General features: G+C 53.6%; 1 protein-coding gene across 5 annotated transcripts in view; it reads right to left on the bottom strand.

Moving 5' to 3' along the window:
- The window catches only part of CPEB1 (cytoplasmic polyadenylation element binding protein 1), a 32627-nt gene that overhangs the window by 2425 nt on the left and 13370 nt on the right, over positions 1-16832 (bottom strand). For 3 of the 5 annotated variants that reach the window (XM_071441966.1, XM_071441964.1, XM_071441963.1), the window contains exons 3-9: positions 5934-6148; positions 4239-4488; positions 3881-3994; positions 3663-3767; positions 2737-2873; positions 1551-1749; positions 24-118 (exon numbers count right to left, since the gene is read on the bottom strand). In XM_071441966.1, the coding sequence (XP_071298067.1) occupies positions 24-118; positions 1551-1749; positions 2737-2873; positions 3663-3767; positions 3881-3994; positions 4239-4488; positions 5934-6148 (1115 nt within the window). The remainder of the gene's footprint in view (positions 1-23; positions 119-1550; positions 1750-2736; positions 2874-3662; positions 3768-3880; positions 3995-4238; positions 4489-5933; positions 6149-16832) is intronic. The other 2 variants (XM_071441962.1, XM_071441967.1) reach the window with 2 other exon arrangements.

Raw genomic sequence — 16832 nt, 5'->3', positions numbered from 1 at the left:
GCTGCCCCACCAGCCCCACTCACCTTCTTGGTAAACTTGGTGGTTTTGATCTCCACAAATGCAGCAGTCACAGCCTTCAGGTAACTGCGCTGGTTGTTGAAGGTGACACGGCCCGACCCTGCAAGGAGCCAGACCACAAAGGTTAGAGAAGAGCAGCAGAGATCAAGAGGGAACCACTGCACCACCCCCTCCCTGGTGCTACTCAGACAGGGAACCAGCTTTGACAGGGAGATGGTATCCAGGGCTCTCTTCCTGCCTCTTTCTCCACATTCCCAGGATCAGCAGAGTGCTTCACGCTACACCTGAAATGCACCAGTGCTGAGACAGCTCAGCAGCTTTTATTGCCAGCCCCCCTCACCCCAGAGCCTTGTGTTCTGCAGCCTCATTGCTGGTCAGCAGCATTCCAGCACCACTTGCTTCCAGCCAAGGTCTATTAAGTTTCAGGACTGACACTGGCAGATCCCTACAGCTCAACCACAGGACAAAGTGCCACCCAAAACCCATCCATTCCCCTCCCAAAGCATTGCACAGGACACAGGCTGGAGGGCTTTGGGGTTACAGGAGATGCCCTCAAGCAGCACAACCAACCAGGGCACAGCTTAGTTACCAAAACTGAGCTCTGATTGCTGTGACTTTAAGACAGCTCTGAAGGTGAAAGTGCCACCAAGCTGCTGGGAGATGATCTTGCCTACTTGGAGCAACCTGGGCTCTGCATGAACCACAGGAGGATGGAGTCACACACTGGGATCTCACAGGGCGGTTCTGTGACACCTCATCCACAGCCACACTGAGGATTTGCCTGAAGTCTCATACTGCCATTCCCACCCTCCTTGAGACTGTCCCCCTAAAGGCACTTCAGGGCCTTTGCAGCACAACATGCATGCCCTAAACCTGAGCCTTGCCCAGAAAAGCCTGACTGCTATCCAAGCACAGTGACCAAGCAGTGACAGCTCTGCACAACCAAGCCCTGCCTGGCAACACCAGGAGATCGACAGTCTCTCCAAATCTGTGACTTGCTGCAGCCTGAGCCTGACAAGCTGGTCCTGAGACACAGGCTGTGGGGCTTTTCCAACAGACCAGCCTCCTCAGTGCTGTCCCATGAGGTCTCCAGGGACATACACACATCATGACACACTGCATTTCAGCTCTGGTGACAAGAGCCCAAGAATGGGTTAAGACCCACAGCTGTCTCTGCCCTGGGAATGGAAAAGCAGCTACAGCATCATCCAACATCCACTAACAGCACTGAACAAGGACAGAGAAACCTTCAGCAATGCCTAAAGGCATACTCAAAACTTCAGGCTGCTCTGGAATGATCCAGGACCTTCCAATTCCCCAGCACATCAGCTCTGTCAGCCCTCCCCAAGGCTGGCCTTGCCTCCCCAGGGCCAGGAGATGAGAGGCACAGACTGCAGAAGAGGTTGGACAGCATCTGCTCCCCGAGCCTGGCACCTGGGCAATCTTCCAACAGAGGGACAAGCCAAGGGCACGCTGCAGCCTCCTCAGAGCACAGCAGGGGCAACCACAACCCCAGGGGAACCATCACTTACCTATGGGGTACTTGTGCTTGTCGGTGTCGATGCCAGCATAGACCACCCCTCCGAAGAGGTCGTACATGACGGCTGCCAGGGCCTCCGCGTTGAGCATGCCGTGCAGGGCCCCCACAAACACCGTCTTGCTGGGGTCCAGCCGCTGCGAGGGGCTGCGCACGAAGTTGCTGTCGGCCAGCACCCAGGGGATCACCTGCACCTGCAACCAGCAGCACCCCTGAGCCTCAGACCTCGCCCCGAGCTGCAAATGTCATTTGTTATCTATTGCTGCTCAGGCTCCACATCCATCTGGAGCTCCAGATGCCTCCAGAGAACCCACACAGGGACAAAACCAACTCTGCTTTCAGCCAAACTGGAACCCAAGCCAGCAGTTCCTTGGGGGTGGCAGCCAGAGGACAACCCACATCCCTCCACCTGCATTTATGGCCCAGTCAGGTACCTCCCAGCACAGGAGCCCCATGTTGGAGGGGGCTACTGGAATGTCACCCACTGCCAGCTCCATCTGCAGCTCTGCAGCTGATGGAGGGCCCTGGAGAGAAGCTTCTGGCAGAACTAAATCACCAAGCACGGAAGCTCTGCCAATTGACAGACACCAGGAGAGCTGTCTAGAGCACAATTAGTTTGTGCCTGTCTAGATTAAGAGCTGCATCTCCATCCTGTAACTCCCTGAACTCGGGCAGTTGTCCGTGATCTGAGGAAACCCTCTGCCATAAGCCCAAATGAAACCTCTGGCAGCCCCAGCACCTCCAAAACACAGGTCAGCCAGCCAAGGCCACACTGAGGAGCAGCCTGGGATCCAAAATATCTGCCTGCTGAGGGTGAGTTACTTGTTCTGCAAGCAGAGGAGGCCTTACAAAGCACCTGAGGGGTCCCACTCTGCTTCTGCAAGCAAAGGTGTGATGGAAGCAGCAGCACAGAGCAGTCAAATCCCTGTTTCCATGCTCTGTCCCAGCTAGCTGAAGCCTGAAGGCAGAGCCTGCCACCAGGCCTGGAGCTCCAGGTTGGTTTGACACAAGCTGTTGTGAGGGACACAAACACTGAGCTGACACATCCCTACCACAGGCACAGAGCAGTCAAAGCCAGCACGCCTTCAGAGCTGCTGTTCCAGCCCTGCTTCCCTTTCCTCCAGGGATGTCCCTCTGCATCCCCTGCTGCCACACCAGGCTGCTCTCCCAGCTCTGCTCACCTCTTTGCAGCGCATCCTGCGGCTGGACATCTTGAAGTAATACTCACTAAGCCCATCAGGGCTTAGCAGGTCCTGGGAGCAGGCCTGGAGCAGCGCACGCACCGACTTCTCCGACTCAAACACCAGGTAGACGTAGCCTTTGGAAGGGGAGGGAAGGAAGCAGCTGTTAGAGCTATGGTGGAGGAGGAGCAGATCATCCCAGTTTGCAGACATCCTCAAAAATCACTCCTGGGTGCCACCTGAAGTATCTGTGTGGTAGCTCTTGCTGTTCCCAGCAATAATATCCTCTTAATATATAAGCCAAGCTTGAAGAGCCCAAACCCAAGCTCAGCACAAGGGGCAGGATGCCCAGGGCCACTGTCCATCACCCACAAACCACACCTGGACATGCCAGGTGGGCAACACCAGCCTGGCCAAAATGGGGTCTGCAGAGAAACAGACCCTGCTATGTATTTAGGATGGCCTGGCACAAATATAGTTCAGGGTTACAAAGTCCCTTCCATGGATGCCAGTGCTCTACCTCACCCTGCTCTGGTGACTGAATGAGGCCATCAGGCACTACAGGGCCTCCAAACCAACCACTTCCCACCCTGTAACTAATTCCTGCTTACACAATATGCCACCCCAGCTGCACATGCTGGCAGTGGGATCAGCAGCTGTTCCAGAGCCACAGCCCTACACGGAGCTCCCAAAACACCAGAGAGGGTTCCCCCAGCCCACAGTTCTGTCCCACACTGCTATGGATGGGTGAGGAGGCTGGGTTTGGGGTGCCAGTGCTCTACAGCCCAGGTGCAGACCCAAGTGAGGGCAGGACATTACCCCAGGTGCTCTGTACCAACCAGTCACCAGCATGCAGCTGTACCATCCCAGCATCCGTGCTGTAACATAGCATGGGAAAAAAGTAACCCTACCGTGTTCGCTATTACCTTTAGGCATATTACCTTTGGGAGGACAGCGTGGGTGTTTGCCATCCTTACCAGGCCACTCCACACTCAGGGAGCCAAAAACACGGAAAGTGTTGATCAGCCCAGCTACAGAGAGAAGGAGAGAGGTCAGTGTCCCCCACAGAAAGCTCCATCCTGCACCTTCCCAATATCAGCAGCCAAGGCCTTGGCGTGGGGCCTCGCCTTCCAGGGCTGCTCACCTTCTGTAATGTCCCATGGGACTCCTCCCAGGAACACCTTGCAGGAGTAGACGGGGTTCTTGTAGTTTCGGGGAGGCAGCTGCCCGCTCCAGGTGCAGGTTGCTTCGTTCACAGCTTGGAGAAAACACCAGTAGTACTCAGTACAGGATCATTTCCTTCCCACTCTCCCACAGGTTTCCCCATCTTCCCCAGCTACAGGCTGAGCAGAGCTGCACAGCCACAGGCAGCTGCCCTGTTCTCTCTGCACACTCTGAGAGCCAGAGTCAGGCTTGGGTCTGGAGCAAACTCTGTGTTCAGCCAGTGTGTGCATAGAGGCCCCCCAAGTGTGGGGCTGTCCCCTGGCCCCCTCCCAGCTCACCTGCTGCCTGCCGATGAAGCCGGGCTTCTCTCTCAATACTGAAGGGATCCTCCGGAGAGTCCAGAAGATCCCAGGAAGGCCACGCAGATGCTCCAGGCCATCTTTTCGATGCACTGGCCGGGGAGGAAGTTACTGCAGCCAGGGCAGCTTGATCTTGATCCAGCTGGGATCCCACTCCCATCTTCAAGGGGTCTCTCGACACCCCACTGAGAGGCAAGAAGGGCAGAGGAGGGGATATGCGAAGGCTTGACTGCAAGAGAGAGGCCATGTTGAATTCCAGCTCTGAGTAAGAGCACATAATGCCAGTGGTGAGGCATCACACTGGGGCCCTGCTCTTGCCCATGGCAGGAGAGGGAGCTCTCAGGGATCTCCTGAGACCCTCTGAGACCCAGCAGAGGCAACAAAGCAGCAACCCCAACTCATCCTGGCACCCTAGGAAAGCCCTGGGCCATTCTCCACTGAACCCATGCCCATGATCAGCAGCAGGGATCATTAAGCAGGAAGCACTTCAGAGACCACCAAGCCAACAGCTACCCCTGGCTATACAGCCTCAAGAACAGTGTCAGCCCTGGGGAGCACCAGCCTCAGGCTCTGTGCTGTGCCCGCAGTGGGCAGGGCTTGCTGGACGTGTTCAGGGACTCTGCAGGCACCAGCTGGATCTCATCCTCACAGCCCAGCTCCAGGGCTGCCTGACCAGAGAGTGAGCACCACGCACCACAGCTCCTCCCAGGGCAGGAGGAGGGAAAGCTGGATTAATGGAACAGCAGGGAGGCAGGATGCTGCACCGCTCGGTGCCAGCTGTGCTGCGGATCCATCCCTGCGCTGCCACGGCAGCCGCCCACGCCAGGCCCTGCTCAGAGTCCTGCCCTTCACAAACAAGGCCAGCACAGAGCTCTGCACCACCTGCCACCAGCACTGCCTGCCTGCTGCAGGCACTCAGCACATCCTGATCCTCCAGGGTGCATCACAGCATAATCAACCCCACATCCAGTCAAGTCTGTCCTTCACACCCACCCCAACAGAGGGGTCAAGGCCATGGCAACACCACAGCAGAGCCTGAGCAGCTCCTGGCTTTATCCTGCCGTGCCAAGGCCAGGCCATGCAGCAGCACCCCAGAGCTGGCTGGAGCCAGGCTGCCCTGCTGGCACCCAGAGCTGCCACTTGCACCCAACCACAGACCCATCAGAGCAGACTGGGGCAGCCAGCCAGACACTCACTTGCTCCCTGCCTTTCAAATTTAGCTGTGCTTTAGGGAATGGGAGCAGGCCAGACCCAGTTTGCTCTAGAAGAAACCACCCTGAGATGGACAAATGGGAAGAGCAATGAAAGGCAAGGACAGTAGCTCCTCAGAAGTCCAGGCTGGATCAGCCACCTCCCTGCTGGGATCAGGAACAGACACCACCCTGCCTCACACCAGCTCAAGCACTCAAGATCCCTCTGGGAGTACTGTAACCCAGTAGGGCTGCAAGCACAGACCCAAAAAGCCAAAATATTAGCTTAGAAGAAAAAAATACGAGGATACTGCTGGCTTGTGGTGAAGGACTGCATGAGCAGCCTTTCTCCCAACCCCTGGGCTGTGCCAGTGTGTGCACAACAGCTCCTCCCAGCATCCCCTCCCATTCCTGAGCAGGCAGCTCCACTCAGCTGTTCTGTGCTCCCCAAAAAACAGAGCAAGGCCCCAGGAGCCAAACTTACAATCAAGTCTGAGAGGTGGTCAGAACCAGAGCTGAACCCACTGGTGTCCGAGTCCGAGGGGCTGCTGGAGCGTGAGTCCAGGAGGGAGCGGGAGTTCCTCAGCGACGGTGTGGAAAACTTTTCTGGCAGGTCTGAACCAATGGGGTCTAAAGGCAGAAAACCCAGCGGGGGCTTCCCCAGGACGTTCCCAAGAGGGTTACTCAGCATGCTGAGAACTGCAACAGAGAGGGACACACAGTCTGTCAGGGCTGCAGTACAACACTGCTCTTTCCTCCTGTGGCCCAGGAGGCCACCGGGCTCCTGTCAGCCCACAAATGTCATGTCTGGGACGTGGCACCTCTGGGTGTTTGCCCTCAGTTGGGCCATGGTGCTGCACAGAACCCACAGCAGCCTGGTGTGGCTGACAAACATGAAGGTGGGTTGTGAGAGAGATTGGCCAGGAGAACTCCCTTCATGTGGGAGAAGTTCAGAGATCCCACATCCCAGATTACAGACCTCAGAAGTGCTCTGGGACAAGGCCCTCTGCCCAGTCCAAGCCATTGCCTGCCACTTGTCCTGGAACAAGCTGGGGCTCGGGGGGCAGCTCCCCAGGGATGGGGGCACACACCAGTGGCAGGCACCCTTGGCCCACCAGCAGGAATTTTCATGCTCAGAGGTGGGACACTGCTCCCAGCATCCCTGCCAGGAGCTGGCTGTGGGCAGCCAGGAAGGTGCCAGCCTGGGCTGCTGACAGAGAGGCTTCGCTGTCCCTGGTGTGTGTTCACAGCAAGTCTGTCTGGTCAGGCCTCTGCCCCGGAGCCTGCAGACAGGGATGTGTCAGACTGCTTCCCTCACACTGCAGGTTTTCCTCCCACTGAGGAGAATCCAGGAAAATGCCTCCCTACAAAGAGAGCTGCTTCTGAGCAGAGGACCAGGCCATCCAAAGGTCACAAAGTCACATCCTGGTCAGTGATGTGGGGGCAGCTGCCACCCACAAGGCGAGGGAATGTAGGGCAGGGATCCCACAGGGGCACACCACCAAGCAGCCTATTCAAAAAGAGCAAGTCTCAGCAAGCTGAATGCGTACCAGAACCAAGTGAAAAGAGCAAAGCATTCAGAAATGGTTTTAATTATTCACAGGCTGCAAAACAAGGCAGCTTGCCCTGAAGCTTTCAGTTTTCAGCAGAGCAAATTTGGGATCCACACGAGATCCTCCAAGCCCCACCTGATCTCAGCAAGCTGAACCATGAGGTTTTAACCTAGATTTTCAGCAGCTCCTACGCAGATGAGGATTAACAATCCCAACCACCAGCCAAACCAGGAGAGTGACAACACCATGGTGCTCGAGCACGCTGTGGTCAGACACCAGGAGAGTGCAGTGCCAGCGCCAGGGAGAGCTGCTGAGCACCACTGAGGCAACACGCTGGGATGTCCCTATCCCAAGCTGCATTACCCAGTGGCACACCTGCTGTGAAGCTGGCATCTCCAGCCCCACACTTGGGGAAAACCCTCACCACCCCAACAGTACACAGGTACAGGTGGCTCCTTGAAGTATCTCCCTCAACTCAAGGCAGAGACCTCAGCAACAGTCACTCCATCTTCCCACATTTGCAGAGCCTTACCCCTGCAAGATTCCCCTATTCTGGCTACATCACAGGACCAGGAACTCACCTCTGACCACACTGAGAAAGGGACCTCCTGCCCCTTGCTCTCCTGGACAGGCAGCACCTGTGTTCACACCCAGCCCTGCAGCCACAGGAAAACACCAGCCAGCCTGTCAGTCCTTACCTGGGCAGCAGCAGCCCTGGGACCGAGGGAACGTGACACAGCTGGGGAGGAGATGCTCCCTCCTAGTCACAGCTCCGAGCAGGGCACAGCATCTCCCAGCCCCGGCAAGCTGCACTTGCTGCTCTGCTGACTTCTCTGAAGCCACGTGACGTGTTTAAAAATACAGCCGGCGTATTGTTCTGGGGAGACAGCTGAATCTGTCCGACAGGCTCCAAAATCTGATTAGTCACTAAACAGCACAAGAGGCAAAGCAAAGCAGCTGATCCCACAGCCCAAGCCTTGCTGCCAGCAAATGCTCCCGCGCTGACACCCTCCTCCTTGCCCAGCCAGCGAGGGCCGTGGGTTTGGAACGCTGCAGCCCCATGCTGACCCCAGCTGCACAGCATTCCAGAGACCTGGAGCTAATGCCAAGCAGGCTGCTACCAGATAATGCTGCCTTACCCTGTATCTCCTGGTTAGCAAAGATGTGGAACCAGAACTCTATTTAGGATGCAACAGCAAGGCTTTGGGGCTCATCAAGAGCTCCCAGTGGCATTACAGGGTCCAGCTGCTCTGCCCTATTTATGACATCCTCAATTCTGCTACCACATCCTCATCTCTCCCATGATTTCTCAGCTCTTGCAGCAGCTACAAAACCAGTAAGGCCAGCATAAGCACACTGAAGTGGCAGGATTACTGGCCTTTAAAAGGATCTACTGTCTGGGCATTTACCACCACACAAAACCCTGCCAGCTTCAACTGCCCCAATCCTAACCTCATGTCCTGGAAGTGCTGACATCCTGCTGTTAACACGGATGGATTCCATCCAGTCCAGCAGCTTTGACAGCTCTGCACTGGCAGCACTTGATTACACACTCTGCAGGACAAACTGAGCTCGTGGGAGACCCCACATCACCCCAGTGGGCCTGACTCAGCTTCACCTGGTACCCACAGACCCTCACAGGGACATTGGGAGGAAAAGCCACGAGTCAAACTCAGCATTTCCTCTTTTACCCCTGCTCAGTGACCAGGCTGTGGGCCCTGATGCCAAGCTGTGCAGGTAGCCTAGCAAACACCTGCATGAGACACCCAGATCTTATTCCTCAGCACTATCCCAAAGGGATCCTGATCCAACTCCCGGCTTCAACCCACCAAACCCCTCCTGAGGAATGGGGCACAAGAGCCCAACACAGGCTGCCCACCTAAAAAAAGCCTTCAAGGCACTGGGGCCACACTCCTTCCTGGGGAGCTGGCCTTGTTTTCCCATCCAACCAGACAGCTCATGTAAGGAAAAATCATTCCCAACACACATGCAAGATGCATCAGCAATTCCTGGAGTTAAGAGCATCCCTTAAAGTCCCAAAGTGAAAAAGCAAGTATCATGGAACTACTCAGGGCAAGAAAGAACATGAGTGCAAAGAAGTATTTTTCACACCTAGAGGGGAAACTTTAACTCAGGGGTCAATGTGATTCCCATTCACCACTCACACACCAAGAGCTTCTTGGAACTTCTCCTGCCTCTCCTCAATGCAGCAAGGGAGCACACAGCAATGCTCCTCTGCAGGGGACAGCAGAAAAGGAGCTTTTAATAGAATCTGGGCACTGACTTTTGACTCACTGCTGCAGCTCCAATGCCTGACACAGGCAGCTCTGCTCCATCTCCGGGTGTGCCAGCCCAGCACGGGCACCTCTGGGCTCTGTGGAACAGCCCTGACACCACAGGGCACTGCCAGGTCCTGGCCACACAGGCCACTCCCTGGAGAAAGAAAGTTTTTCAAACTGCTTCTTCTCTTCCTTAGCTGAGCTTTCCCTAGTAACTGCTGTTTGGAGACACCATTATTCCTGCATCAACCCAGGGGCCCTAAGGAAGCCCAGGGGAGCACACTCAAGACTCTCAGACCCATCATACCTGAGCCACACACCTGACAGAAACAAGCAATGAGCCCACAGTGCTGGTTTCAACTCCTGAGGTCATCTCTACCTGCAGAGCACCCCAAATTATCCTTTAAATCCCACTACCAACCACTGAACTAGCCCACTGAATGTGAGTTTACACTAACACACAGATCACTCCACCAGCACAAGCTGCAATTCAGAGCACACTTTGGCAAAGTGTCCCAACAGCAAGATGTCTAATCCAAGCACTAAGAACAGCTTTTACTGTTCCATCCACCAGTTAAGACATGCAATTTAAGCACCTGCCCAGGACCTTGGAGCACACAGTTCTTCTCTGTACACTGTAATTTGCAGCCATTTGATATGTAGACCTTCCCAGCAGCTCTGCCCATGCCCATTCTGTAAGACATGAATATAAAGATGAGCCCCAAGGATTGCTGGTGGTGGCAGCTCAGGGAAAGAAGGGCTCTGGGAAAATAACCACTAAGCTGATGACAAATGACAGTTTATTGCCTTGGATAACACCTTAAGAGCAACAGGATCATTTAAGGTTGAAAAATACCTCCAATATAGAGTTTAACCTTTGACCAATCACCACTTTGCCAGCTAGACCAGAGCACCAAGTGCCACATCCAGACATTTCACATGCAGCATCCCCTGAGTTTATGCCTGATGGACAGAGCTGACCAGAACCTCAGCCACCTCCACAGTGCCCTTTGAACAAAATGCCTCAGCTCAGCTCTGTGGGAGCCCACCCAGCCACCAGCATACAAGATCAGTGCTGCCACTTTTCACTCCTTGGTGCATCAGTTTAATCAAATTATCCAGAAACTGAGTCTTGCCCAGAACAAAAATCTCTCTTATCCAGCAGCTGCCCAGGTCCTTGCACTAAAGTTCTTTCTCCACACTCAGAACATCAGTGGGAGCTCCCTCATGGCTGAGAACAACACTTGCCACAGGGTCCTGGAGACACATGGAGAGTGGGCCAAGGACCTCCTGCTGCAGGAACAGTGTGCCAGGCCCAGGCCCTGAGCTGCCAGCTGGGTCTGGCACCCACAGACTGAGCACAGGCAGCTGCACACAGCCCCAGGGCCAGAGGAGCACACACACTTTCAGAAGTAATGCTCTGGAGAGGTGTTCCAGCCTTTAGAAACTCACTGCAGGGCTGAGAAAGCCTACTTTGAAGAGTCCAGGACTTGTCTGACAAGGCTTGAGCTAGGCCACCTCTGCAGCCTGGCACCTCCAGCAAGATGGACATTGCCATCTCCAGGAGTTTATCTGCTCACAGATTACTCAGCACAAGAAGGATGGCAAGGCTGTTAACACCTTCCCCTGCATCCACCAACTACTACACAGGCTGCAAGTCCACCTTTCTGCCTGGATCTCCCCACAGAACAGGAATGCTCTCTACCAGGAGGAAGAGCCATGTTTTGGTGACACCTGCCATGCCCAGAGGCTGCAGCACCATATACACATTTGGGGCAGGGCAGCAGAGGAGAGAAGCAGTGTGACTGAGGCCCTGGAGACTGAATACAGTGCACTTTCTTTTGTCATGCATCAAATAAGCCTGTAAAGTTAAAAAAAAAAAAAAGCTCATGTCCTAAACAATAGCCTGCTGCAATTCCAGAAAAACAGCTTGTCTGCAGTTTTTACCACCCAGCCAAGCTCTGCCCTGGTGGGGTGGGAGCAAGCTGAATGTTTTAGTCAGCCAAAAAGCAGCACCTCCTACAGACACTGAGAAACTCCGTGGCAAGAGAAACATTTGCATGTCTGAAAAGCAAATGGGCACCTCAACCAGGTCCTACAGCTGTGGTTCAGCAGTGACACAGCCAGACAAGCTGCCAGGGCGAGCAGCTTGCCCTCACACACACCAGCACCAAACAGCTCAAAGCTCATGGCAGGGAAGGGGTGACCAACACTTGAGTCTAATCCTAAATTTCAGCACTTCTCACCTGCAGCAGTGGGACCTGGAGCTGCCTGCAAGGAGCCTGCACAGGAACATTGAGTGAAACTTGGCCAGCAGCAGCTGCAGTGGCAGATGTGGGGCTGGAGCACACAGGACAGGGACAGGCTTTGCTTGGCACAGGGAAGGCAGACACTGGATTCTCCCTGTTTACCAAATTCTCACAGGGGCACAAAAAAGCCGAGGAAAAGCTGCAGCAAGAGCAGTGGCACAAGAATTTCTTCCTCTTAAGTGGAGCAGCCATGGGATAAGGCCCAGAGGTGGAGGGAACTGTGTCCTTAGAGCCTGAGCAGCACACTGGACACATCCAGAGGATCTGCCCAGCTCAAATCCTCCAACTTCCATTACATTCCCATTGCTCCACTGAAAAAACAGTGCTGGTCTTAGAGGAGCCATGCAAAGTCCAAGGCACACTGTCCTCTCCAAGCTGTATCACCACAGAAGCCCCAGTAATCTTGAGCAACTACCAGCTCTAGAGAAAAGCAGCTCCCAGAACTGCAGGTGTAATCAAAGCAGCAGCAAACACCATCTAAGTATGACCTACAGCACAGCCAATTTTTTCTTGAACTACAAAAGAGGAACCTCTGCCCTCACAGATTCTTCATTTGGGGCAAAGAAAAACTGAAGATATACTGGCAGCTATTTCTGGTTTGCTAAGAAGGGGGCAGGGGAATAAAAAAAGGCAGCATGATCCCACAGCTGAACCACAGAATTAGAGTCAGGACACCTGAGGTCTATTCTTGGTTCTGACACCAACATGGTAAGTCACTTGCCCTGAAAAATGGAAACAGCAGCATAACTGGGAACAAGTAGAAGATTATTGCATTAACATCTGAGAGCACTGGTCCTCTGCTGGCACTGAGAGCAGGGCCTGGCTGACAACAAGGCTCACAGCTTCCTGAGGCAGGGAATCTACTCCTGTGTGTTTCTAGGAAGAGAAAACAGCTGCCCAAGGTAAATATAAAAATCAGAAAAGACAGCTAAAATGCAATTCAGGATTACAAGTGCCCAGGTAATTGCATTCACTAAGCAGGCTGCCACAACCACAGTTGTCTTTAAAAAGATCAGAACACTGAAATACAGCAGGTTTTAACATGTATCAGTCCCAGAGAGATTTAAAAGCCAACATATTCAGGTCAAATTCTGCACAACAAGCTTCAGCTTTGCAAGCCTCAAGAACAAACACTTCTATATTTAAGTACCAAACTCCTCTCAATTATCTGCTGCAACATCTAGGGTGCAAACTGTGCTGTGTGTGTTACCTGACATGATAACAAGGGTGAGTGACTCATCCTCAGCTGCATCACAGTTTGGGGGTGTCAAGGCCAGGATACACCTTTAGAAGGGGGACTCTCTGGAAGGGGGCAAGGTGCTGGCCAGACCCCTCTGCAGGCTGCAGTGAAGGAAAAACAACTGAAAAAAAAGACAGACTTAAGTCCCAAACTCAATTTTCCTTGGGAAATGGCACACAAGCCTCACTGAGGCCTTCAGCTGGCATAAAGCCACTGCCAGACTGGCACTCCCAAACCCCACCAGTGATGCAGGCTCCCAGGTGCCTTCCAGAAATCTGCACCCATTAGCATCACAGCTGGGGAGTTTGCTTCACCTTCCCCTCCACATTCCTGGGGAGAAAACCAGGCAGAGGGGCAAGCAGGGATGTCCCCATGGCCATCTCATGTGTGGCACCAGCTGCTGTGCCCGAGAGCAGCCTCTGTGCTGGCAGCAGCACAGACAGCACCTGTGATTCAGCTGTTTTGCCATCACCTAAGGGACCAGGCACAGGGCACTGAGCCTGCAGATGGGGACAGAAGGTGCAACCCTGGCTGGAGATGCCTTGCCCAGTGCCCCAGCCCTACAGCAGCACCACTCAGCCTCTGTGCAGTGACAGCTCAGGGACTGCAGCATCCTTTGGAAGGGGATCATTCCTGAGCCAGCTCAGGGGAGGTACCCACTTAAGAGATTGTTTTTGTGGGCACAGAGGCAGAATTCATTTCTGGAGCCCCCTTGGGCTACATGATTTCTGCCACCCTCCAGCAGCTTTCCTACCCTGCTCTGAGCAAGAGCTGGACTGGATAACCTCAACCTTCCACCTGGAGCTGCCCTAAAAACCCCAGCCTGCCAAGAGCACTGCAGAGGGCCCACAGCCTCTGCTACAGGCACACACACTGGGAGAGCACATCCAAAAGCTGTTCCCTACTCAGCTCCATGTGGAAACACTCTTGTCAGCACGTGCTGTAGAGTTTGCAGTAAAGGCACTGAGTCAAAAACACCTTCAAGATCTCTTCTAGAAAGCTCCCATGCTCCTGATGGAGCTGCAGCACAGCCTTGTGAGCCAGTTCTGCCCAGCAAGGAACCCTCACAGCCACTGCTTAGACATGCAGCAGTGCAAGGGCTGGAGGAAAACCTCTTCTCTCATTTGACTGATGCAATTTTGGGGATGAATCCTACTCCAGGCCAGGGCTTGCACACACTAAACCACTCTCCCTGCTGCTACCTCCATATCAATCACAGCAAAGACTAAGCCATGAATCACCTGGGGCAGTTCAGACCCACCAAACAGCAGCTCCAATGCTCTCCCTGGAAGGGAATGTGCCTTTTAAGGCTTGATTCCAGAGTGAGCCAAGAGAAATGTTCTCCAAATCACCACTGAACAGTGCCACAGGGCTGCTCCAGAGGCCACAATCAAACACCCCTCCCTGGCAGAAGCCAAGGGGAGGGTTTTGGGTGGTACATGCCTGCTCCCACACAAGCTGCCTCCAGCATAGGACTGGAGCTGCCCTGACCCACTTCAGGTCTGGCTGGATACAAGCAGAGATGCTGGTTGGGTTCCTGTTCCAGTTACTCCTCTATTTGCATCTTCTGTTTTACAGCATCAGCGCAGATAAAAATAAATCTGTTTTAGGAGAAGCTGCTCAAATGGAAGCTTTAAGAGTTGGACTGAGAGCAACTTCCTTTAGAAACCAATTGCAAGCTGAGGTTTGATACTTCTTTTACTTATTTGATACATATTTTATTCTGTTAAGGATCAAATACTGCTGCCACATGAGCAGTGTGCAGCTTTTAAGTGCTTCCCACTCCCCAGCACTGAGGAATCAGACCACTGAGCATGAGCAGCTCTTAGGGAAACACATTCAAGAAACAAGTGCCCATTAAGTACCCACATCAAGTAAGTCCTTAGAAGATTGCTACAAGCACTAGGATGGCATGGGACAAGCTCTTAGTAAAGCTGTCTCAGGTATTCCTGGAATACCAGCACTGAGCAGGAGACCCAGAGAGCCAAACCAGCTCCCAGCTTTGTGCCTTTATACTGTTTTCATCCACAACCTTCACACAGAAAGCAACACCACATCTCTGCTTCCATTACTACACTCTGAACACCAGCAAGCTGCTCCCAAAGAGCCAGGCTGCTGGGAAAGTCTGTTCCTCCTTTCATGGGAACAAACCATACCAAGAACATGTAATTCAGGACCACCACCAAAACTCTGGATACCTATTTTCCTGAACCAAGCATAGGTCCAGGGTCAGCAGGAGTTGCCATTCCCTCCTCATCCCAGCAAGACAAAGGAACATTTCACTGAGTTTCCTGGGCATACTTGGGCTTAAATGGAAGTAAGTATCACCCAGGTGAAGTGCTCTCCCCCTTCACCCCAAGCAGCCCTTTCATTACAGAGCAGGAAAAATCCTCCTCAGATATTCTGATGCCAGCCTAGTGTTGTCCAGACACTGAGCTCTCCATCAGGATGCACCTCTGCCCTCTTCCTCTAGCATAAGGAGAAGGATTTACACACAGCCAAGCTAGAATACACAGGAGCTGAGGACACACCTAGGACAGCTGAAGCCACTTGTCCAAAAGACAGCAGGAAAAACAGCAGGGAGAGAGCTGGACATGCACAAAGGAGAGCTCTATGGAGCTTGGCATGGGTTAGCCAAGCAGCAAATTAAACAGATGGAGAACTGGAGACCCAAATCCTCTGCCCCAAGCTCTGCACCCAACCACTCAAACCAGCAGCTTGAGGAAAGCCAGTTATTGCCGTGCTGGATTTATAAACAGCCACCCCAGGCTGAGCAACAACTCTCCCCTGGGGGGCCCAGGTGCCCTCCACCACACACAGCATTTGAGGACACTCTGAAAACAGCCTGACCTCGGGGAGCAGCTTATGAATCCCTCCTGCTGTTATCAAGAAGAAAGGCAAGGAGTCCATGACAACAACTGTTCTTCCTGTGCAACAGGTCTTTTCTTTCATCTTTCAGATGGGGCTTTGCCTTGAAGACTTCAGAGAGATTGGTGCTCTGAGGCCTCGCTATCTGCCAGGCAACACACAACAGACTGCCCGCAGCTCCAGCCTGGCAGAGTTTAAGCAACTACAGATAAGCAAGCTTATTGCAAAAATGAGCTGCTGTGCTCTGGGAAGCAGAAGAGCCAAGGGCTGGAAAGATTCAGCAGCATTTTCCTACCATGGGCCGTTTCCCCAGAACCAGAGCGACGGGAGCTGCAACCGTGCAGGCTGGAGAATGAGACAGCAGCAGCCACCCCGCAGAGGGCACAGATGAGGCTGGAGCTGCAGTCTCAAGAGCAAATCCAAGGAAAAGCTCAAGTCTGTTGCTGCACCAGCAGCTTTAGGGTCACACAACAAGCAGAGAGGCAGATGCAGCAAGGTGCTCCATCAGATGCCAGCAGGAAGACCTTACCTTGAGCGCCCAACATCCTCTCCAGAGGACCTGATCCTGCTAAAAACACTCCCAGGTTAGCATTGCAAACTTAGTGTTAACAGACTGGTTTTAGGATGATTTCCCTGTGGGCAAGTCTGCTGTCCCACATAGGGACAGCTCCCAATGTAGGGCAGGACAGACCAGCCAGACCGAGCAGCTGGCACGCAGGCTGAAAGCCAGGCAGGGAGACCCAAAATCTGCACATGGATCTGCTGTGCACTGCTGCTCTCCAGACAAAAACTGGATCAAGACCCCATTTGCCTGCACCCCTTGAGAAACAGGGCAGTGAAGGTAAAGGATATCATCAAGGGCAGTCCCACCTTGCTGCCTCTTAACCCCTCCTTGCCTCTGAACTCAGAGATCCCAGCACACCTTCCTGCCTACTCAGAGGCTAAAGACAGGGAAACACAGCCTCAAGAAACACAGAATGGCAGGACTGCAAGTGTTAAAGGCCAGCTTCCTGCACAAGTCCCTCCCCAGGTCACAGAGCAGGTTGCTGGGACTTGCTGAAGTATTTCCAGCCTGACAGATCTAGTGGCAGCAGAGGGTTTGAGACACTGCCGGCTGTGAGACAGCAGTTCAAT

This window comes from Agelaius tricolor, unplaced genomic scaffold, assembly GCF_023055355.1.
Source record: "Agelaius tricolor isolate 1412-34295 unplaced genomic scaffold, bAgeTri1.0.p SCAF_16, whole genome shotgun sequence".
Classification (NCBI taxonomy): domain Eukaryota; kingdom Metazoa; phylum Chordata; class Aves; order Passeriformes; family Icteridae; genus Agelaius; species Agelaius tricolor.
This window is presented reverse-complemented; position numbering and strand designations above follow the sequence as displayed.